Below are 24,233 nucleotides of genomic sequence, written 5' to 3'. Positions count from 1 at the left end.
CGGCCCTCCCTCAGCTCCACATCTTCCCCGGCCCCCAGGGCACAGCAGCAGCACCAAGTCTGTCCAACCGAAGTGTCCTTCTCAAAAGGAAACACACCTGAGCACTAGCCGCCTTCTCTCTGCTGGTCTGACCCTAATTAGAGCAGGGGTATGACGAATGGCAAGGTGGAAGGGAAATAGGGTGGGCGGGAAGGGAGACACACCTTGCCTGGACAGCACGGTGATGGGGATGCCAGGGTCACTGAGCTTGATGAACGGGCCACACTCGCTGTCAATGCCCTCACGGGCCAGGAGAAGGTTTTTCGTGCACACGTTTCCATGGACCAGGTCTTTATCCTCCTACAGAGGGAAAAGGGTGAAATCAGTCTGGCTGCCCACGGGGCAGCCTCTCCTCCTTCCCTCACTCCCTGCTTCCAAGCCTGGCCCCTCGCATCATCTCTCCATATTCCCCAGGGACAGCCAGGCCCAGGCCGCATCACTCACCCCCAATTATCTGTGTCACTTGGGCACATTATATCATGGCCTTCTGCCCCAGTTCTCTCACCAGCAAACCGGGGATAATGGTGGAGCAGGCCTCCTAGGGCTTGTGAGAATGAACCTGTATAACACCTGAACGGCTGAGCCGTGGGAAGCGCTACTGATCCAAGCAGTTTCACTCACTCATTCGACAAGTATTGTGCTATTTCCACTTACTTACGTTGCATTCCCGAGGTCAGTTCCCTGATGTGATAAAATTTCCCTCGAAACAGGATTCATACACAAGCACACAAACAGCCCCAAATGACCATTTTCAGCAAGCCCCAGGCACACCTGTGTTCAACCACAGAGCCCAGGCCCTTGGAGCCCGCCTTCCTAGACCACCTTCCTGCCGCCCCCTACAGGGTATTCTGGTTCCTGGTGGAGCCCACCATGGACCTCAGAATGTACTTACCAAGTAACTCAGGGCGCTGGCTAGCTGTTTGGCAACTTTGAACTTCCATGGTGTGGTAAGGACATCGCTTTTCCGGTGCATGAAGAGATCCAGGGGCCCCCCTTCCACAAACTCCTCCACCATGATATCTACAAGCACAAGAGTAGCCACATCTGGAACCTTCTGTACATCTGGGACAGTATTTCCCTCATCCTCTGAGAAGAGCTCACTTTAGTGGCTGGTAATCAGCTTGGGAGGATGGCAACGCCTTGTGAGGTGCAAAGCCCAGAGTGTTTCCCCTAGCCGAGTGCCTTCCGCTCTCTCTGTTTGCTCACCCCACTCTCCCGGGTCCAGAACAGCGTGTAGCCAGAGCTGGGGACAAGTAACATCCAAGCAATAAGTGAAAAACAAACAGGACTTCATTCTATGCCCACTATTGAGCATGAGACCTGCTCAGTACCTCAAGTTCCTCGACTGCAAGAAGAGGCAAGAAGCCCAAGCTACTACGTGAAGGCAGCATCATCCCTGAATCGTCATCACCACACCCACTCGCCCCAGCCAGGCCAGGCTCCCCTCCCAAAGTGAATACACTTACTCTCTACATCTCGAACACAGACACCATAGAGGTACACGATGTGTTTGTGGGAGACCTGCCTCATCATGCTGGCTGCTTCGAAGAAGGCCTGTGGGAGAAGACCACAAGAGAATGTCAAAGGTCAGACTCCACAGCTCTGGTGCCAAAGGAGCGCTGCTGAAAAGAAAGTCAGGGGGACCCAGGAGCACTCACCACTGTCGTCATCCCAGGTCCTGAAACTGTTCCCCTGGCCTTGACTGCCCACGGGCATTGCCAAGACTTTACCAAGGGCCCAGTCTGGCTGGGATATGGAATCTATTTAGAAAACCTAACAGGATACAGAGCCAGGCTGGTGGCAGAAGCTGGGTGACAATTTTCCCACTGGATACTCATATTGACCACCTTCTCTTCCTTTAAACTTTGGGAAATAACAACATTTGGAACTGCAGCAGAATAAGTGAAAAACCAGATCTCTGTTGAGACTTGGCTTCATCACTCTCTAACAGTATGCGGGATCTTGGGTAAGTCCTTTTACACCCTTTGGCTTTAGTTTTCTAGACCGCATAGTGATAGCCCTGGACTACATTAGGGACTTCAAGAAGATTCAGCTAGAGTCCTGGGGCTCCACAGAATGACCACAAGGACCTCTACGGGACGAGAGTGCGAGGGGGATAGGCTGCTCATGCGCTTCACCTTTAATCCTCCCTCACTTACTTTACATGCCTGCTTCATCTAAGACTGTATTTGATGAAAGGAATTCAGACTAAATATCAAGTTTGACAACCACGAGACCAAAACAAAGGCAAAGGTTCTTCCTTGCTCACTGTTGCTCCACTGGCTCCAGAACTGGGGGTAGAGAGGGGTCAGGGTTCTGAGGAAGACACTTGCCAGAGAAATGTCCCTGTGGCTGGGGTCTAAGACTTTGAGGATCACTTTTATTCTCTTCTCTTCGGAAGTTCCTTCGTCATCCTTGTAATCCACCAGGGTGCCGGAGTAGATGTGTGTCCGTGTGCCTCTCCCGAGATGCTCACCCTGAAGGAGGAAGCAGGAGGTTGGGGTGACTTCGCTCTAGGGCTCAGTGACAACCGAGTCTGGCACTGAGGCCTTCATGGGAACCCGCCACACCAGAAGGGGCAGAAACGGTGGGGCAAGGACGACAGAGCCTGCATAGCCACAGCCTCTCGGGGCCTTGTCTGGTCAGGCCTCCAAAAGACACATAAAGCTACTTAGCTGAACGGAAATGGGACCCTTCCTGGGCCCCAGGAGACAGTTAATTCCCAAACAGTTCCTTGCCTTTCAACTTCTGAAACAAGCTATGACTAAACCGTAATCCTGACCAATTGCAGAACTTCCAGCAGCCCAGGGGCTCTGAAACGATGCAGAGAGGACCCCACGGGGCTCTACTACAGGCTGGGGCACAAAGAGAGGGGCCTGTTAGTGGTGGTTTGACTGCTTGCTGGCCATCTAACTCAGAGATGTGTTTTCTGTAAAGAGGGGTAACCATGGCACCCACTTCCCAGGACTGTTCTAGAACCAAGTGAAGAGGCAGGAGTAAAGGCTCCTCAGTGCAGAGCCCGGCACATCGTGGGTAGAAACCATCTGCCGGGCTGATGTGCTCTGTCTGCTTGCCCTCCGGACCAGGGACTTGCTCATCTTCCATCCGTCCACCCAGCACGTGTGTATACACGTGCCCGCATGCTGAGCTTTCAGATCTGTGGCGTGTTTGTATCTGGGTCTGCCAGAGCGACCCCACGGTGGGGAAGGGGTGTGAAGACTGAGGCAGACACCAGAAGGGTGGGCTCTCAGTGTCCTCACATACGAAAGGGGATAACCCCATAAAATAAGTGGTATGAGTCCTAAATGAAATCATCTCACATAATCATCTGTCTCTAAGAACCCTTCCAGTTCAAGCTTTAATAATTCTGATTTAAACATTCTTAATATTGGGAAATCCAAATACAATTCATTAAACTCAGGCATTCTCAAGCCACTAAGGTTAATCTCATGAAATCTGTAAGTTGAGGTGCTATCATCCTATTAGCCCAGGACCTTCTCCGTAAATGAAGAAAATGGATTCTCTTGGAATCAGCCCTGCCACATACAGGAATATATACAATTGCTAATCGGGTATATTAATTTGCACAAATGGCACCATTTGTCATCTGTCATAGCCGAGTGGCGATGCATCTGCCCTGTCTCCCACATCCTGGCAAAGTCCTGCGACTATTCATTAAAGCCGCAGCTGTCACGAAGCGATTCATCAAGGTTATGGGAAGTTGTGTTCCCAGAACATCCCGTAAAAGCCGTATGCTTTCAGAATAATTACTCTTCCCCAGAAGGGCTGCTTATTCCAGTGGCCAAGTCATGGCAGCAGGCTTCCACAGCAACCCACAGAGGCCCGGGCACATTCTCCATCAGCTCCTTCTGAGCCACTCCCTCTGCCTTCACCAGGCACCTGCCGTGCTTCCCCCAGAACTCTGCTTTGATGCCTTTTCCCCAAGAAGCCATCTGTGTCCTCCCAAGGCAAGGCAGCGTGGTCCTCTCTGATAGTCCCATATCCTGTTCTATTTCCCTACTTAGGACTTGGGTCTCAGTAATGGGATTATCTACTGAAGAGGCAAGAGCCGGCTCCCCCTCCAGGCCGTGGGCCCTCCAAGGGTGGCAACCACAGCTGGCATGTGCAAGGGCTCAGTCACTGTGGGCTTGGCAAGCGCTGGGGGCACAGCAGATGGTTGGGACCTGCCCAGGGGCTTTAGGGCAAGGAAAGAAGGAAGGGCCCAAGGCCAGTGCCAAGTTTAGACAGAAAAAAGCCCAGGGTACTGCTGCCCTGGTGATTTTAATCTCTGGCCACAGCTCTGACCCTATGAAGGGGACAGAAAACAATAAAAACTGGCCTTCAGTGAAGAATGTATCCAAAGAGAAGTGGGAGGGGCGGTTGGAGCAGTGGGTTTCTACTTCCTGAAAACCCTACTCAACAATTTTAGGGATTAACTTAAAAAAGTAAGTTTTTTACTTTTTTAAGTTATTCCCTAACAGATGTGAGCCCACAATTGGCTCTCCACACCTGCCAAGTTGTGATCTCTCCCAGGCAGTCAACGGTTCCTTCCTTCCACAGCTGCTGGCATGTTGTCTCCTTAGCCTCCCTGGTGTGTGGCTCGGTGTACAGGGACTGGGGTGGGGGCATGGAACAGAAAGTGGGCTTTGCCCTGGGCCTCACACCCCTAGCCAAGGCCCAAGAGCAGCTACCAGGGAAGCTGGGCCTGCCTATGGCTGCAGACTCTGGGCAAAAGGCCTCCCAAGCTGGAGCACAGGTCCAAGGGATCTATTTCTCAAGACAGCTCTCCTGCAGGCTGCCACTGCACCTCACCAGCTCCCTTACTGCACTCTGTATGCCCCAGCTTTGCTCCCTCTGGAAGCATCATCAGAAAGCCCAGACATTGAACTTGAGTAGTGCTCTGTCACACAGCATATGGTAGGTTAGCGCAGGTCATCGGCGCAGACTCCCTCCCGGACACCCGATTCGTGCCGTCCTGTCAGCATCCCCACCCAGTTCTCCAACTCCTATGCACAACAGAAGGTCCCATAACCCTAGAAAACCCCATGAAGCCTGACGCATCCACTTCCCTTCAAAGAGAAAGTATCCCTAGGGAACACCGGCAAGGCTGGAGGAGTGGCAGGGCGGTGGCTGAACAGCTCTAACTATGAAAGGAAAACCCTTATTTATTCTCTGATAGGATTTCCCGAAACTCCGACTTCACTCCCCTAAATCCTCAGACTAGTTGCTGTGAAGAGGCAGGCCCGAGGTGGACCCAGGAACCTTAGCAAAGACTCACTTGCACGATGTCTTTCTTGAGGATTCGGTCAAAACTCAGCTGGCTCATGGGGTAGACAGGCTGCCACTCCTGGGCTTTCTTTGTAGCCACCAGCAGATTGGAGATCTCTGTGGAAGAGAATGAAGAAGTCTGAGCAGGGTAGCAAGGGTTCAAGATCCGTCAGGCAATGCCTGCCAAACCATGGCGCTCACCAAACACGTATCTGTGCATGTGTTAGTTCAGTCATTCAGTAAATGTTTATTAAGTACTTGATTTAGGCCCCCAAGAGCTTGCAGGCTAATAACAGAACCTATACTAATCAAATAATCCACCCATCAAAAGGAAAGCTCCAATTGGTGCAGCTCCTCTCTAAGCCAGACCCAAGAGCTCGAGGGCTGACACAGCAGGATCTGCTCGGATAGAAGACCTTAGGGAACGTCTGCCTACAGAAGTGACATTTTATTTTTTTAACAAATTATTCTTTTTTTTTTTTTTTAACATTTTATTTATTTGACAGAGATCAAAAGTAGGCAGAGTGTCAGGCAGAGAGAGAGGAGGAAGCAAGCTCCCTGCTGAGCAGGGAGCCGCATGCAGGGCTTGACCCCAGGACCCTGAGACCATGACCTGAGCTGAAGGTAGAGGCGTTAATCCACTGAGCCACCCAGGCATCCCGGGAAGTGACACTTTAAAATCGGAGACGAGATACTCCCCACCGATAGGGACGGTGTCTATCTTATTTCCTGCTCTACCTCCACAGCTTGGTACGTGGTAGGTACTCAGGAAGTTTCTGTTCAACCTCCACAGCTTGGTATGTGGTAGGTACTCAGGAAGTTTCTGTTCACCGTGTAAGAATAATCAGGATATGACCTGAAGGACAAGAGCTGGGCAGGGAGGAAACAGCAGTCTGCTGGGTCTAGGGGGTAATGGCAACCAAGGCAGGAGGATAAACAACATTGATCTTAAGCAAAAGAACAGGACAGATAATCCAGAGAGAAGGTAGTGCCTGAACCTCTCTCTGGGCTCCCAGCAGTGCCTGACTCCAGGAAGGCGCTAACTCAATGTATAGGTTATGAGCAGACCAGAGCCCCAACTCTACGGATTCAAATGGCAAACCGAACACTTTACAAAATCTGCCAGGCCACTAGGAGCACAGGGGGCTCATGGAATTTACAATCCACAGAAGGTGCCTTTCCACCACGGAGCTACTTCAAGCTACGTCACTGTGGGGGTTGAGAGAGCCCCCTTCCAGACTCAGACTGCAGTGAGAGGATTCTGGAACTCCAGAAGAACCTGAGCTGCTGAGGTCCAGGTGCCTGCAGTCAGCCGAGAAACTCGGACACGGTCTCTCAAATCCTCACTTCCCTGCAGGCTCAGGCTTATTCTTGTTTTTTTGTCAGCTCACATTTTCTGATTGCTTCTTCTTGGCCAGCCACTGCCCTAAGAGCTTTCCTCACAGTAATTCCTTTGTCCTTATGACAATTCTATGAGGTACACGGTATTTTTACCCTTCTTTTTTTTAATTTTTAAAAAAATTTTTTAAAAAGGTTTTATTTATTTATTTGACAGAGATCACAAGTAGGCAGAGAGGCAGGCAGAGAGAGAGGGGTAGGCAGGCTCCCTGCTGAGCAGAGAGCCAGATGCAGGGCTTGATCCTAGGACCCTGAGATCATGACCTGAGCTGAAGGCAGAGGCTTAACCCACTGAGCCACCCAGGTGCCCCTTTACCCTTCTTTTTATTCTATAGGTCAGAAAACAGAGATTCAGTGAGATTAAACAGCCTGCTGGAGATCAGGCAGTTAATAAGCCCTGAACGCTCACACTTCAGTCACAGATGGCTCCAGGCTTGTACTTCCTATGGCCCTACTGCGGGGTACAAATCTGGGAGCCACACACTGGGTTCAGGCACCAGCTCCCCTTATTACTATATCCTGGGTGCCCTTTCTCTAGTGTGATCTCCTCCATTCTGTCATCCTGACTCCACTCTGGAACCTGGATAAAATCAGATTCAAACAGGCAACTCAGGACTGCCTTGATGGAGAAAAGACCAAGAAAGGGCCACCTAAATGGTGTCCCCAACAAAGGGTTGGAGCAGTGGAGGTGTTTTGAAAATCAGAGAGGAGGATGAAAACGGGCGCCATTTATGGGCCGATGATTTGTATGGTAGCTTCAGGAAGCATGGCACTAAAGTCAACTGTGTGAGCTGGGGAGATGTTAAACCTGTTTTCTCACTAGAAAAATGGGAGACATAGCCATGCCCCTCAGCAGGCTGCTGTGAGGGATAAACAAGACAATGCACACAGAGGGCTTACTTCAGTGCCTGGTGTACAGGGAATGCTCCAAAACTGGCAGCCATTGTGGTTAAGACCAGTATTACATCTCGGCCAGCACCACCATCCTGTACCAGCTTTGGCAAGTTAGAAGTTTACAGTGTCAGAGCCAAAGGTGCAGAAATCACGCCCCTGGCCCCACTCCAGGATGAGGGAGTGCGAAGGTCAGTGATGACTGGGCCAGTGAGTTCTGCGGGCTGCCTATCCCCTTCTTCACTTGATCTTAGCCAAAAGGCTGAGAAGCGACTGGCTAGCCCTTTCTTGTCACGGTCACCCTCAGACGTGGAGAGGGGCAGTGGGACTGGACAACACAGAGATGTGGGCTTGCTTTACTGTCACATCCACTTGAGTGGCCACCTGCTTTTCCTTTATTCCATGAGAAGTTTCTCAGTTGCACTTTCAAGTGAGAAACCCGGGTCGGAGTTGGACCATCAGAACCTTGCAGTTAAGAGGGCAGAAGCACTGAGGAACCAAAAATGACCTTCTCCTTAATTTCCATGTTTTTACCACTTCTCTAATTTGCGGGTGGCAGAGGCAAGACAGAGGGTTTCTGAAAGCCCACAGAAGCAGGCCTCACACACAGGCCTCATTCCTCCTCTCCCCACCGCCAGGCCCTTCCCTTCGCCAAGTCAAGAGAACTGGCTCTCACCCCAGAGCCTTGGCTGATAGCTGCCCCTGCACCTTTGCGGAGCATGATGGGATGTACAGGAAAGATCACCAGAGCTGGAGTCGGAAGACTTGAGTTCACTTCCCCAGTCATCCTCTAACTACCTAGACAAATATAATGGGGATTATAACACACTCTGGCTTGTTCTGAAGATTAAATGACTCTGAACATGAAAGACCCTCAAACAGGGCCTGGAGCATAGGAGCCCTCGTTATCATCACCGCTACTTGTTGCTACTATTATCACTGAACATCTCTGAGACTCCATTTCCGCATTTCTGTAATAGCTACAAAGAGCCACTGTCAGATGGAATAAATGCAGATATGCATGAAAAGCTCCTGAGATTAGCAGGTACCCACAATATGGTGGTTACTACTGTAATCCTTCACGTGACAGGCATCAGTGAACATGGACTCCATCTTAAGAGTCCATACTGATTCTGTCTTAAGAGTTCATACTCAAGTGGGAGAGACAGACACTAAGCACATTCGGTGTGGAGTTCCAGGAGCCTCATGAGAAGCCATGAGAGGTGTTCAGTCCGTTCCTGTGCTTCTCCAGTACTGTTACCAGATCCCAGATCCGGACTAGTAGGGTGGCATCATCGACACCAGTGACCTCCCCAGCTAATTCCAGCGAAGTAATCATGCCCCTGTCTCCCACCTGCCACCAGCCCTCGCTACCTGTGGCTGCAGCTCTCCATCTCCTCAACCTTACCCAAAGATCATGCATCCCAAGGAATATCTGTTAGGAGAGATCATGTGAGTAAATAGGGTCCTTGGGCTTTAAGGTTCTATCTCACCCTGAGGTCTCAGGACCAAGGGGTAGACGTGTTTTTACCCTTACAGAACATCTTCAAGCATGAAAACAAAGGCTGCAGTTACCCCCAGAGCTGGCAGGAAACCCTATCCGATCAACAAGAACGTAAGTCCTTCCTCTTTCACCGAATGCGGTGGCAGCCCCTTGCTGGGAGGCCAAAAAGTGATTCAAACATCAAGAACCCAGGCCCCTTTGGGTCCTGGTGTTGCTTCCTCTGCCCACCGCTGACATCAAGGTTCACAAATTCCCTTAAGAGAACCAGAGGCATCTCTGCCAAAGAGACTCCTGAGAGCATCTCCCACCACACTTCCTAGGGCATCAGAATGACGGTGCTGCCCACCCTTTCTCTGAGGCCGGACCTTCTCTCAGGGAAGGATCTGACCCATGCAGGCAGCACCCTGCAGTAAAGGACGTCAAAAAAACACTTGCAGTAGATTGGTACTCAAACCCCTTTGACCCTGACCCTCAGTGAGACCCACTCCACTTCTCCAGGACTCAGTTTTCTCATCTGTAAGATGCAGCATTTGACCAGGTATTCTCTAACTGTCCTTCCAATTCTCACATTCTAGGAGGTGATGAATCTGCCTCCAGGACAACGTTGACACTATCCACAGGGCTTCAAACACAAGAACCAGGATCCTCACCCGCCCTGTCCATTTCACAACCTGACCCTCCCATGGCTTGGCACTGTAACTCCCCGGCATGACACCCAAAACCTCCTTCTGACCCAAATCTTCCTCCCCCAACCTCACCTGCCCCTTCTGTCTAACTTCACCAGACACATTAGCCCTTCAGCCCCTGCTTCTCTGCAGCTCCTGCTGTGGCCTGCCACGTTGCCCCTGCACACGCTCAGCAGGAAATGTCAACTAACAGGCAAGCTCCACACTCACTGTCCAAGAACCACCTCCTCCAGGCAGTGGTCCATGCCACAGCTTGGATGTTTGACCATCCCTGTCCAAGGTGACTCAGTGGCCTCGGTTCCCAGGGGGCATTTTCTGCATCCGACTAGAAACCCTCGAAGAGCAGGGACTGGGTGCCAGGCATTTCTGATGCTTTGCATTCACCATAGTTCTTGGCCCACAGAAGATGTGCCAGGAATGTTTCCCAGATAATAAACCACTCACAAGGGAACTCTCAAAACATTTTATCTTAAAGAGGAAAGTGGTAAGCTTCTGCTTACTAATCCAAATGTGACTCTTCCTGAAGCCTGAGCTGCTAAAAAGAGGTGTGTAAATTTTATTCTACAGCTAACACAGACACTTGAGGGCCGGGATTGGAAGTGGGGATGGACTTGCAACAAGATGAAGTGAAAAATACCTAGAAACTGTGGGGGAGGGGCCACTTTCTTCCAACCAACCAGCCTCTCTGGGTTACCAGTGTCTTGGAGCATTGCCATAGGGCAGGGGGAACCCTGCGGGGACAGGACCCGTCTCTGGCCCAGGGAGACTGACCTCGGGGCTTGGGCTGGCAGCAGCGCTTCAGAACGAAGCTGATGTTGTCCGTGCGCAGGATCTGCTTCTTGAGGTGGCTCATCAGGTCCCCCAGGCTGGGAAAGCTGCGGTCCGAGCCATGCAGGCTATAGCGGCCCTTCTGCACTTCGATCTGAAAGTTCTTGAACTGCTTCTGGCCACCCAGCACCTGCCCATCAGGAAAATGACCAGAAACCGAGTGTTTTAAACGGGTCAAGCAAATGTACCATGGGCATGTCATCTGTTAACAATAGGAGAAGCTGGATAAAAGACAGCTAGAACTCTGTATGATCTCTGAACCCTTTCTATAAAACTGTAATTATTCAAAAGTAAAATGTATTCTAAACAAGTAATCAAATAAAGAAATAAATCAACCCAGAAGAAGACACTGACCGAAGGGAGTTAACATTAGGGAGAAAGCATAACCGAGCAGGGACTTCTAACAGCATCACCTCATCTTAAATCTGTAAGAGAAGTCCACTGAAAAACCAACGTCATGGGACTGCTATGATTACACAACAGAGTAAAAAACCTAGTAAGCACTTTGTAAAGACTGGCAAATATTATTATGTATGAAATAATAATTACTATAACAATATTTATCTAGGCAGTCTCTCAAACTGAGCCCTGCCAGTCATCTATTTGAGGAGAACCACCCTGGGAGGTGGCAGTCGGTGGTCCGGTCTATTTTCAGGACTCTGTGGCACCACAGACTCAAGTATAAGCAGAGGTTTTCCTTCACAGGTGCTTTCTGTACAGAGAAAAATATTTCAGTAATGAAGGATGAGGGTCAGAAAAATCGACTTATGGTATAGAACAGGACAAGCTATTTAAGATCCTAATGCCTTGGTTTATGCATGTTTATTCATCTCTACAATGCGCATAATACCACCTATTTCACAGGGTCAGCATAAGGTTTAAATAAGGGAAGGCAGATAAAAGTGCTCAGCACAGCATCTGGTGAGCTACCTTGAACAGCAAGAGTAACCACAGCTATGATCCTGTTTCCCCAGATGATCTGACCCCAGGCAGACCATGCCTCTGAGTCACCGACATTCCTGGTACAGCGTAAGCTACTCCCCCTCCGAAGGCGGCTGGGCTGTCTTGTGCGCCCATCCATGTCCAAAACATTAAACTTCCTCAAAGACTGATGAAAGCAGAAGACAAGCATGCTGCCCAGGAGCAAACCTGACAAGTTCTGACCCACTGCGTCCACACCCACCAGGAGACCTTGCTGTGCAGGAACACTCCCAGGCAGGCAGTGGCACCTCGACACTTTGCCCAGGACACTTGGCAGCACTGGGTTCCTTGAGCCATTTCCTCTTCCCACTCCTGACAGAGTCTAGCCCCCAGGAGCTCCTGTACTTTTCCTTCCACCGTCTGAAGTCTATGGCACGCTCGTGTGCTGACTTCCACCTTGCAGCTCCCCGCTCCCTGTTCCCCTGCTGCCCCAGTTCTCCCAGCTCACACTGACCAGTCAACACTAGTGTATTTATCTGGACTAATTCTGTAAAACTCATGGTCTTTTAAAATATTCCATTTCCTGTATTTAAAAAAACTGCATGAATGACAAAGGCTGTACTACAGTCTAGTGAGGTAAGGTCAATAATTTTGGCTTTTATCTTTGTTTTTGGGATATCATTCACACCATTCCTGGATTCTAGCTACACTAGAGTCACTAAACAGAGTCATTTCCACTTGTCAAACACAGGACAGCAAGTCATCTGTTAAAATGTCTGACTCAGTAGACACTGGCTCTAGGTCTCTGATTTTGTCACTAAGTATAAAATCAACCACTTGCAGTAAGTGCATTAAACTTAACAAGAGTTTGGTGTGAACTGGTTTTCTGGCCACGCTCTACCTTCCAGAGCCACCATGGATCCCTGCCATGAGTCCCTTGAGAGAAGAAAGGGCCATGAGGAAGAAACATTTGGGGTCTGGCTGCTTGGAAATCTCCTTTTGAAGACTGGGGTTGTTCTGGTCAGAACTGCCAAGGATTTTCTCAGAAACCCAGGCTTTTCTAACCCCTCACCCCAGTGTGGTCCTCTCCAGAGGAGCTCCTGGGCCTGCTGCACCAAATACCCTGTGGCGGTATGACTTGGCAAGACTGACCAAGACTTTTCCTGACTGACCTCAGATTTCTCAAAGCAGGTGACCGTCATGAGGATATTATCAAAGTCGGTACAGCTCCACCTCAGCACATACATCCCCTCCTCGCTTCCTTCTTGCCGCAACTTATTGATGGCATATTCCGTGCTAGAGGGAGAGAAAGGGAAAGGGAGAAAGAGCTCATAGCAGATAACCCCACAGGATTTCCACATCTCTCACCTGACTCGAGGACTACAGACCCATCATGTTACCTGTCCTGGGTCCCGAAGTCCTGTTGAGCAGACACATGTGGCAGGCCGAGATGCCAAGAAGCCTCAAGGCCCATCAAGTCTCCGAGGTCTAGAAAAGCACTGGCCTGCCACCCAAGGCACTGGGCCTGACTTTGTCCCTGACATCCCCGCACATGTGATCTCCAGCTTGCGCAGGAGATGTCCCCACAGAGGTGATGCAGGGCTGCCCATCATACAGCGCCCGCCACAGAATGGGGTCCCTCTCCGCCATCCCTAGGCTGCCTAACTAGAACACAAGCCTCAGGAGAGCATGAATTTGGAGTTATTCTGTTCACTGCTGTATCCACAGTAACCAGAGCACACATGGCTCACAGTAGCTACTCAGTGAATAAGTAATTGAATAATTAACACTGAATAAAAGAACAAAGAGAAAGATATGAATAGGGAATATGCCCGTCTATACTCTTTTGTAACCCCAGGATCAACCAGTGCTGGCACACAGAAAGCAGTGAACAATCACTAAATAAATCTACAAGTGAAGGTACCACATAGCCCGTGAGTGGTGGTCACTGTCAGTGAAAGAGGACTGACATGGTCAACACATGTACGAAAGGCAGAGACCAACCGCTCCGTGACCTGGAACATCATGCCTTTGCACATGGTGACCCCTCACCTGGGAGGCCTTTTCCCGCTTCAAGGCCTGCCAAGTTCCACTGATTGTTCTAGTTTAATCTGATCTGAATGCTGCCTACTCAGAGGAGGCAGCTGATTTTCAGCCTCCCACAGAACACAAAGTGTTCACCGCTTCAGCAAATGCTTGTGGAGGGCCTGTAGTATGTGTCAGGGCCTGCCATGGACACCGAGGAAAAGCAGCGAGCAAAAGCACATAGTGCCTCTGCCTCCATGCAGCTCGTACTCTGGGCAGCGAGGCTAGGCAGGCGAGAAACAAACGAGCCGGAAATAAAGCAAGTCAGGAGGTAAGAAACGCCTCTGAAGAAAACTACAGCCCAGTGAAGGCGCCAGGAAGTGTGGTGTGGTGGAGGAAGAGGTGTTGTTACTTCACCGAAGGTAGCTGGGGAAAACTCCACTGATAAGGCGCTATCTGGGTGACATCTGAAGGAAGTGGTGTCTGTACACATTTCAGAGGAAGAGCATTCTAGGCCAAGGGAAGAGCGAGGGCCAGGGCCCTGAAGCCTAACTGTGGCTGGGATAGTCAAGGGAGGTGTTTTATTACAATGCTTGGCAGCCTGCTCTGCCTTTCTCTGTGTGTCTATCTGCCCACAAGTCTGTGAGCCTCTCGAAACTGGGATCCCCCACCAGTGAACTCGCTGTCCGCAAGTAACCAGCAGAGGGAAGAGGTGGGAACCTATCATGAGGAAAGCAGCTGAAGAGATGCTTCCCCAGACGTATTTCGGTTTGGGAAGAGAGACTCAGAAGAAATAGAGCAGCTGCTCTCCTCTAAAGAACAGTCCTTTGTGAAGGAAGTACACTGAATCCCCGCTGCTTCAAATGGCAGAAGTCAAGTGGCAAGGAAGAAATGACGGAGGCAAATTTCCAACTCCCTAGCAGAGACACGTACGTGTGTAACCATCAGAGCTATAGTCTCTGGCTGCCTCGTGCAGTACTCAATGCCCCATCACCGGAGGGATCTGCATAAGGGCTACTAGGTCTGAGATGCAAGTGAGACAAGAAGTCTACCAAAGCCCCTTGCAGCTCTACGGCTTGGTCACCCCACTGTTCCCACCATTTATCTGGCACTTTAAGACAACCTCACGCAGTTGCTCACTACAGTGCAACTGGGATCCATGTCCTATCTGTGTGTCTGGCACAGCATGGGGTTAGGAAGTGTAGGATCTTTTAGTCAGCTGTAGAGAAGTGAGGGGGTTAAACTGTGAGGAGACCCCAAGGGAAAGAAGAAAGGGTCTATGGCGCGAACCAAGGTAAGAGATGACAGGAACCCCTGAGCAATGGACAGCAGGGATGGAAAAGATGGCACCAAGTCAATCCTCAACATGTTCAACCAGCCCCCACCTAAACAACTGATGACCGCTGTGTCTGAGGAGGCCACATGCCCCATTACTAAAATGTGGTACTTTTCCACCAATGGCAACTGAAAAGGTGCGAGAACCAACCAGATTGGACCGTGACAACCATTCTGTATGTTGTGGACGATCAATGGGGGAGCCACATCGGTGCAGAGGTAATGATGGGCATCTGCTGTGAGCCGGAAGTAGCCATCTATCAGGGACACAAAGGACAAGGCCTCTTCATGGGACGAGAGCTTCAGTTCCTGGTGAGAGAGAAGACACAGCCATGGTTACATCATGTGCCTACCACTTGAGGCAGCTGATTTTATGAGGAGGTCCACACTGACAAGATGTTTAATCATTTATTTTTTTTAAAGATTTTATTTATTTATTTGACAGAGAGAGATTACAAGTAGGCAGAGAGGCAGGCAGAGAGACAGAGGAGGAAGCAGGCTCCCTGCTGAGCAGAGAGCCCGATGCGGGACTCGACCCCAGGACCCTGAGATCATGACCTGAGCCGAAGGCAGCGGCTTAACCCACTGAGCCACCCAGGCGCCCCACACTGACAAGATATTTAAAACACACTGCAGAACACATGACCTCAAAGTAACTGTACCCCTTGCATTAATACAGGATTTTGACTGATTAGCATACGTTCTTATCTATTATCTCCAAACTATCAGAAGAGGTATGGTGTGTCTGTGTGGGAGGAAGGGCAGAATGGGCAGCTGTGGCAGGCAGGAGACCTATGGAGAGGCTGCCACCCAGGTCCAGAGGTAGGAGCAAGCCTGCATCAGGGGTACAGTGGTATAAAAGTGGAGTTAAAAAAAAGTGGAGAAGTAGGAGCAGAGGGTGTGCAAGTGGTACCCTGGTCTTAGCAAGGAGCAATGACTGACTCAGTAGCATCAGTCCCATTTTACAGAAAAGGAAACAGAGGCACTAAGGCTTCCTCTCATACAGAGTTGGTCTAGAAAGTGAAACGCCCAGATTTTAATCCAGGAATGGTCCCAGACAATGATGAGGTTGCTAGATTAAGCCCAGAGACCTCTGAGGGTTTGGAGGAGGCAGAGAGTCTTACTCAAAGTGGGAGAGCAAAGGCAAAAATGGAGAAGATGAGAGAGCTAACTTCCAAGGAAGGAAGGTTTAAAAAACAACAACAACAACAAACAAAAAAACACCTGGAGGTGAAAACAGGTGATTTTTTATTTTTTTTTTTTTTTTGGCCTTGGTCATAGAGCCCTGAACAAAAATTACCCATGTGAGAGGAGCCATGGGCTCAACCAGGAACATCTTCTAGGGAAGGAAGAAGGAAAACCATTTAGAGGTTTGTCTCACAAGAACGTTAAAAAGCACCAGAGCCTTCTGAGGGCAAAATGACATATGAGAATAAGACTCTGTCCACAGCACTGGAGAAAGGACAGGCTGCTGTCAGAGAAAAACAGAGATGAGAAAATCAAAGTTTCCCTGTGGATAAAAGCAACTATAAAGGATGTAAGTAAGTGGGGCTAATGACAGCTATCTTGCAAAAGAAGGGTCTGCTGTGGGCTTGTGAGCCAAGGAGGTCAAGGCCACCACAGGGACAGATATTCAGTCAGGAGGCTCTGGGCTAAGTGTGCCTTCTTTCATCCACCTGCAGCTCCCCACAGAGCAAACGCAGGGTAGTCTGGCTCGGGCAGCCCTTCAACCAACCACATAAAAAATCAATACCACACAAACACTTAAGTTCCCTAGAACAGAAGTCTAAATGGAAATGGAAGATGTCAAGAAGAGGCAGAGAGGAGAGATATTGAACCTAATAACATGCTACCACCATGCTTTCCTGAAAGACCAGCCGCCAAAGTATTGCCTGATCAAAGGGCTTGGAAATTCCATGCCTAGGAAGGGACAGGGGAAAGAGATAAAGAAGAGAAAGCATCACGGTGTTAGCTGCAGGTTCTGGAACTAGTTTCTGTGGGCTCAAGTCACAGTATCTCTACTGGCTATTATGGTGAAGCAGAGGTAATCATCATTTTTACAGGTCACAAACTGTCAAATATTTGGCCATTTCAAATGGTTTAACCTAAGAGCTGTGTGACCCTGGGGAAGTTACTTAAGCTTTTTGTGCCTCAGTTTCCTCCTCTGTAAAATGAAGATAATAACACACCCACCACCTCCAAGGTCAATGAAAATGGAAAGAGTTTACATCTGTAAAGCACTCAGAATCGAAGTGCCGCATATAGTAAGAGCTAGTGTTTGTAAAGAAAAATGAAGTCCTGGAGAGATCACACAGTTCTTTCTCCCCACCTTCTTCCTACTCCCCACAGAGCACGCAGCTGGCAGACTCGCCAGCCCATGCAGTCCGAGGAGGCTCTAACCAAGGGGACAGGTGTGCCACCCAGGTGCCAGGCCAGACTCCACCAGCTGGGACAGGGTAGGGGCAGGCTCACTCACCCACACTGTCCCAGCTGGCTGCTTCTCCGCCTCTGGTGCGCGTCTTCAGGGTTTGACCCTGCTGAAAAGCCAGAGCACGGATGCGCCAAGTTCTTCCTCAGGGCAGTCTCTGGGGAAGAGGGTGCCTTGGGGCTGAAGTTGCCACTTTCTCTGTCTACACCTGTCCATGGTCTCCCATGTCCCCACTGGAAACACAGCCAAAATGCCTACAGCTACGATTTCTGTAAAGACTAAAGAAGATCCTGCGGACACAGCATAAGATCCAGCCTCATGTCTGTAATGTGCTGAGGCAAGAGCACTTATTTTGACCTTCTCCCTCCCTCCGTCTCCATCTTCACACTAACATCTATCTGGACTCTTCTACCACTTCTCCCTTCACTTTAGTTTTCACTAACAGTTTCCTGATGAAATTAACTGTTTATTGCTAAAGGGGGAGTTAGGAGAATAGAAAGATTTAAACTACAAATAACAGCTGCTAATATTTGACTTTCCTAACAGTGTGTCTATATATATGCATACCTTTAAAAAACGTTTTGAACAAAATTGGTACTGTTCTATAGAGTTTTATATTCTGCCTTTTTCCACTTACAAAGCATCTTCCCAGATTATAAAATTTTAGCAAATTGTTTATGTAATATTCTACTACTTGGGTAGAATAGTCTACCATTCTCCTATTATTGTATACTTGGGTAATTTTCAGTACTTTTATACTGTAAATTCCACTGGGACAAACATACTCATTCACAGACCACTGGCTTCATCTCTCATTGTTTCTGGAAAACAGCCCTAAGTTCCCAAATGGAGGGACGCATAAATACTTTCAAGGTTTTCAGTATGTGTTGCCAAACTGCTTTCCAAAAGGCAAGTTACTCTGGATGAACAGGGTGTTCATCTGTTCTAAACCAGAGCACCAGATTCGTTCTCACCACTGAGTGTTATCCTTTTGACACAGTTTTTGCCAAATCTGGGGAAAAACATGGTTTTTCCTTGGTGCTAACTACCTTCCTTCTGCGAGTGCCCCGCCTCGGCTGCCCATCCTCTCCACGTGCAGTCAGCCCTGACTTCCCCAACACAAACATGTTTATTTTGGCAGCGTTCCTACTTCCCCTGCCAAAACTGGCCTGTCTAAATTATGTCCTTAAGTGATACCAAAAAAGAGGAAGTGAGATTGAACACCCCCCTTCCTCCATCCGAGAGTGACTAGGGTGTGCCTGACACCACAACGAGAACAGCCACTGTGGCCACAGCCTCTAGCCTGACCAGTCTGCTGGCATGCAAAGCGGGGCTTCCCACTGACCTCATCCTAGAGGAAGCATTGGACTCCAACTCCACAGAGAAGCCAAAGGAGCCCTTGGGGGAAAAAGCTAATGTTCACCCATCTCCTTTTCCTTCAAATCCACTCCCCTTCATGAATTAAATATTTATGCTGTAACATCTTTGGGAGGGCAGCAAACCCAAGGTAGAGACACATTGGCAAAACCAAAGAGAGGCACTCAAAAATCCCAGTGTCACTCAAAAATCAGCACTGATAATGTCAGTGAAAACAAGAGGAATTTCTGGCATTAAGGAGGAGAAAGAGATGGTCGTCAGATATTCTCTTTGGGACAGGAACTCCATAAAGCAAGTGCCGCATCACTGTCCTCCACGAAGTCTCCCTCTCGTCACCGGATCAAGACAGAATTACTTCCCTAGCAAACTTACCATTTTTTTGTTGTCCTGCTTATTGATGCTGACCACAGACTCCTTTATTACAATGTGAGTGATTTCAGGGAAGTAAGAAAAATTGTTCCACTCTTCCCGGATTTTGTTTTTCTCCTCATCCTTCTTGTGTTTATTTTCCAGTTTTTTCCGTTTCAGTTTGTTTTTTTCCTTTTCAACAGGAACAACCTGATAAGACGCATACGGGTGCCAGAGTTAAGTTGGCTTTCTCATTTTCTACTGGTGAAAAAGGTTCATGCTTCTGGAAAACTAAAGCAGGGCTTGCTTACGTTCAAAGAGAAGAAAGCCAGCCTGCCTGGACTTACAAAGGAACTGGGGCAGAGGGCACAGGTGGGTTTAGGATTGCAGTTTTGGGGCCAATCAGGGAATCTTGGGATTTTATACCTGGGAGGGACCTTAACGAGCACAGTGACTAAATGCTTCACATAATCTATAATGTACAAGTGAACTCAAAGAGGGAAATAACCGCCCACTAGACAGGCATCTACCATCAGGTCCTCTCACTTCCGGACTGATAAATGTTTCAACACAAGCACAGAACATGTCTTCCCAAATGTGGCTGGACAGAACCTGAGCTTTCTCCTTTTAGAACCTACCACTGATTAGCTTGACTTCCTAACAACATTCAAGTTGAAACTTTCAAAAGGAGATATGAATCCCATGCTTGAATAATCTGCTACTTATTAACTAGTTGGGTCACCAATTTGAGCCCCCATTTGCCTGTCCGTAAGACAGAGCTTACACTTCACAAGGTTCTTTGAGGATTAGGTAAGTTCTCATTAAGAGTATACCTATTCTACAGAAAAAAAGCACCCGTTAAGTGTTAGGCATTGTTTTCTTAGTATGAATAAGAAGGAGAAAATAAATCTCACCATTACTTTAGTATTATCGATAACCATAATGATGATGATGGCAGCTCTAATAATTTTTGAACATTTATTACATGCTGGGCTCTGTGCTGCCATTTAGTTCTCTCAACAGCTCCGTAAGGCAAATCCAGTAAGTATCTCCATTGTACAGATGAATAATATGCAAATGATACAGGGGAAGTAATCCCCCAAGCTGGAGAACTATAAATAGTGGCACCCGGATCTGAACCAGGTCCATTTAGGTCTAAAACCCATGCTTTTAAACCACTCTTCTCCATTGCCTCATCCAGCAAATACTTCAAAAACAGCAGCTTTAAATCGCAAAATCAATTACCCTATTTCATGGAGCCAGAAGCCCAAGTTCAATTCTTGGCACAGTCGCTCATTAGTTAGTTATGACCTTGAGCAAGTTTCTTAACTTCTCTGTGCCACTTTACATTCATCTATAAAATAGGGATAATTGGTAGTACATTCCTCAGGGCGCCTTTTTTTTTTTTTTTTTTGCATAAATGAGTACTACATGTAAAATGCTTAGAAAAGTACCTGGTACATGGAAGGTGCTCAGTAAATGCCTGCTATTATTATTATATGACTACATATTATATAGGCCATTGTTCTATTTCTCTGTGTCCCTACAGAACTCAATAAATGCTTACTCTGATCTACTGCTGCACGAACACAATAAAAGACACATGGTCTCTAACCCGAACACCCTCAGCTGCTGGGGGTGATGGACATGCAAACAGGTAGTCCCAATCAGATAAACAGAACAGGTCTGTTCTGATGCACATCAGTCCATGCTGATCAGCTACCCACCACCACTTACATTTGGTTTCTGTCTCCACTGGATTCCAAGATTTCCAGTTACCATCACTTCATAGTAGAGAACGTTTCCACTGTCGTTTGGATGAAACCAATTCAACTCATTTTCTGAAGAAATCAGTAACATGGAAGTCTCAAATATTTCTGCGCCATAATGTTTTGTCAGTGTTTCCAAGGTGGCCAGGTACTTCACCTTTAGGTCATGAGTAGATACACTGCTGTCACAAATAGTCTTGTTGTTAAATTCCTTCAGGAAATCCTTGAAAACATTATTTATCCGCATCCTGGTGAGAAGGTTCCTCTGTCTGATGGACTTATTCAATGTTTCTGGAATATATCGCTTGTAGCTAGAACAAAGTAGAAAAATAGGACTCTCTTTCATGTCCAGGTCAGCAGAGAACAGTCCAGAAACAAACCCAAGTCTACAAATCTTCCTTCCATGTGTTGCCCCATGAGAAAGGAAAACCTATCCTCAAGGGGGTTCTTAGATGGGGTAAGCATGAGGAGAGGATAATCACAAGGAGAAAAAGGTGAATAGGGACTGGAAGAGAGGGAAAAACACATGTTCCACAAGTTTTACTGAAACGGGAATTCCTGCAAGTATCACCCAGTTTTCTGGGTCACAACGGCAGGCAGCAAAACTGACTTCGTGTGTTCACTGGCTGCTGTCATTGTTCCTGCGCTCGCTGGTGCCCATATACACTGTTACTAAGACTCAGCCTCAGTTAGACAGTGGTTTGAAAGGTGTCAAGAGTGATTATAGATATTCTGCATATTCTACTTTCAGGTCTGTTTTATACCTTCTCTATAAGATCACATGCTGCTTTTATAAGAAAGGGGAAAACACACGAAATCTAAATACAAACGACTTCGCGTCTGCCATATCAAAGTGTCCTAGATGTGGTAAGCGGATTGACAAGGAAGCTGAAGGATCAGTTACTTACGCTCCTGCTGATGGAAGAGTATCTATGACTAACAGTCTCAACAAGAAGAGTATGAACACCCATGAAGGGGCGCAGACAAGTGGGGAGACTGGTCTGCCTATCACTGCCAGGCCTGAGATGGCATCTGGCACTGGGCAGTCCCTGATACACAAATGCTAACAGTGGGAAACTGCAAAGTTTGGAATTTAACCCCACAAACACTGTAACATTTTATTTTATTTATTTTTAAAGATTTTATTTATTTGAGAGAAAGACAGTGAGAGAGAGCACAAGAAAGGACAAGATCAGAGGGAGAAGCAGACTCCCTGTGAGCAGGGAGCCCAATGCGGAACTTGATCCCAGTACTCGGGGATCATGACCCGAGGATCATGGCAACTGCTTAACCAACTGAGCCACCCAGGCGCCCAACACTGGAACATTTTAGATTAAGGCAACAGAGAGGAAGATTAAAGGGGAGGTGTCATTTTTCACCTTAGTCTCATGACAAAGGACAGAGGAGGTGCCCAGAGCAAAAGCCACAGAAAAAAATGAGAAGGCAGTAGCAGAGTACAAATCCAGCCCCAGCTCTGAGGAGCAGTCCCCACTCTGTGTTCACTTCCTGCCAGACTCTGCCCCGGGACGAGAGATACACAGAGGAAACTTCTGAGAGATACATGGACGAGATACACGGGACGAGATACACACTTCTGAGAAAGCGCATGCTGCCTGTCACAAACAATATAGCTCTAAATAACTCACTTTTCACAATGAGACATTTGTAAGAACTCCTTAGTAAATACACACACATTTTATAGATGGGTTGAAATTACCCAGATTGAACATGTCTTCATAAAGATTTGATCATGAATGATATTTTTAAGTAAATACATTTTTCTTGCGGTAACACGTTCACATCAGCCTCATGGCTCTCTGGTGAACTCTAGTTCAGGGTGCCTGTAGAACATACTGAGAAGGATGTTAACATGGGTCCTGCACAAAAGGAAGAGAATAGGTATAAAGGCAATGCCTACCATGGGCAGAGGCACACGAGGTAGGCACGTAGCCCACCCATCTGATTGGCATCCCTAGCCCAGAGCTTTCACCCAAGTCAGCCAACATTCAGTATCAGGTCACTATTATCATTATAACCGTGCTGTCTTTTATAAATGTTCTAAACCAGATTTGGGCTCTGCAGAGAGAAGCGGTCAGCCAAAAACTGGCAGCAATTACACAGCGCCGGGTGAGGACATATAAAAATAGCACCATCCCCACAATCAATTCTTCAGCCAGCAGGAAGATTTACCTGATGTCCTTGGGCAGTTCTGGCAACTGCATCTTCTTCATCATGGCATAGTGGGAGATGGCCAGGACAGCCATTCCCAGACACTCGTTCTCGATATCATGCCCATCTTGCTCGGTCTTGGGGTCTCGAATGGGAGCCAGACATTTGACCAAATCATACTGTCCCTTTGGAGCAGAAATGAGAAGAAATGAACCACCACTGAAGTTTCAATAGTCCACCCCATCTCTGTTCTTGAGAGGAAGGTTCCCCACACAGGGAGATGCCACCCAGAAAAGCAGGACAGCAATGAGACTAACAAGGTCTACAGCTTCTCTGGCACCAAAGCTCCTTCTCAACAGATGGGTATGGAGGGGCTCAGGAAATGTTCTCCCCAGGTTAATTCATTTGTTTAACAAATATTTACTAAGCAGTGTATTAGCCGCTGCTGAACAGCATAAACACGTGAGGCCCCTTCTCAGGACTTATCTAGAAAGGATGGCGGCCAGCAGCACGGACTGGGCTCAAATAGCACCTGGATAGGGGAGGGTGACAGCTGGCTGGGGTTGGCTCTCTGGTCCTGCAAACATATGCTGAGATATCCTAGCCTGGGAACTGAGTGTATGACAGGCATGGTACCACACCCCGTTCTGAGGTAGACTTAGAGAAAGGGGAAGGAATCCACATTTTACAGTGCATCATTACCACAGAGAAGTTTATCAGCATGTGTTAAGTTCTAGTAGTGAAATGTCTCACCAAAATATGCCCCCCTCCCGTGGAGGGGCACAGCATTCCAAGAGCCAGTGAGGGCTTCAAAAACAAAAAAGAAAACTAAAAATCAGTACCTGCCACTTGTCTTGTACAGAGTAATGACAATGATGTCAGTGCTAACTCCCCTTTCTTGAACCTTAACCTCAGTGCTTGACACTGTGCTAGGTTTCTTTTTATTTACTGTTTCACTTAATCTTCACAACAGCCCTATGAGGTGGATGCTGACATCATCAGCTCTACCTAACGGCAGAGGAATCTAAGGTACCCAAGGGTTATAAATCCCTTCTCTCACTCGTTTGGTAATTACTGATTACTGAGCACCAATTATGGGCCAGATGTCATTCTAGGTGCTGGGGAGATACAGAGCAGTAAGCCAGACTGCATTCCTGACCTTAGGGAGACTCTGTGCTGAGAAGAAAGAATAAACAGAAACAGAGAGCACGAAGCAGCTACAAGAGACAAAGTCAAGTGGAAAGACA

At 48.1% G+C, this 24,233-nt stretch overlaps 1 protein-coding gene across 4 annotated transcripts in view; it reads right to left on the bottom strand.

Moving 5' to 3' along the window:
- JAK1 (Janus kinase 1) overlaps positions 1-24,233 on the bottom strand; it is a 127,595-nt gene that overhangs the window by 10,853 nt on the left and 92,509 nt on the right. For all 4 annotated transcript variants that reach the window (XR_004276214.1, XR_004276213.1, XM_032302458.1 and 1 more), the window contains 11 exons: positions 23,008-23,171; positions 20,786-21,128; positions 19,073-19,258; positions 15,047-15,204; positions 12,708-12,831; positions 10,558-10,744; positions 5,318-5,424; positions 2,373-2,516; positions 1,506-1,593; positions 932-1,059; positions 204-339 (listed from right to left, as the gene is read on the bottom strand). Coding sequence is in view for 2 of the 4 variants with exons in the window: in XM_032302458.1 (XP_032158349.1) it covers positions 204-339; positions 932-1,059; positions 1,506-1,593; positions 2,373-2,516; positions 5,318-5,424; positions 10,558-10,744; positions 12,708-12,831; positions 15,047-15,204; positions 19,073-19,258; positions 20,786-21,128; positions 23,008-23,171 (1,765 nt within the window). In the remaining 2 variants the exon portion in view is untranslated. The remainder of the gene's footprint in view (positions 1-203; positions 340-931; positions 1,060-1,505; positions 1,594-2,372; positions 2,517-5,317; positions 5,425-10,557; positions 10,745-12,707; positions 12,832-15,046; positions 15,205-19,072; positions 19,259-20,785; positions 21,129-23,007; positions 23,172-24,233) is intronic.

This window comes from Mustela erminea, chromosome 10, assembly GCF_009829155.1.
Source record: "Mustela erminea isolate mMusErm1 chromosome 10, mMusErm1.Pri, whole genome shotgun sequence".
In the NCBI taxonomy this organism is placed as follows: domain Eukaryota; kingdom Metazoa; phylum Chordata; class Mammalia; order Carnivora; family Mustelidae; genus Mustela; species Mustela erminea.
Note: the sequence above shows the minus strand (reverse complement) of the source record. Positions and strands in the feature narration are given on the sequence as shown.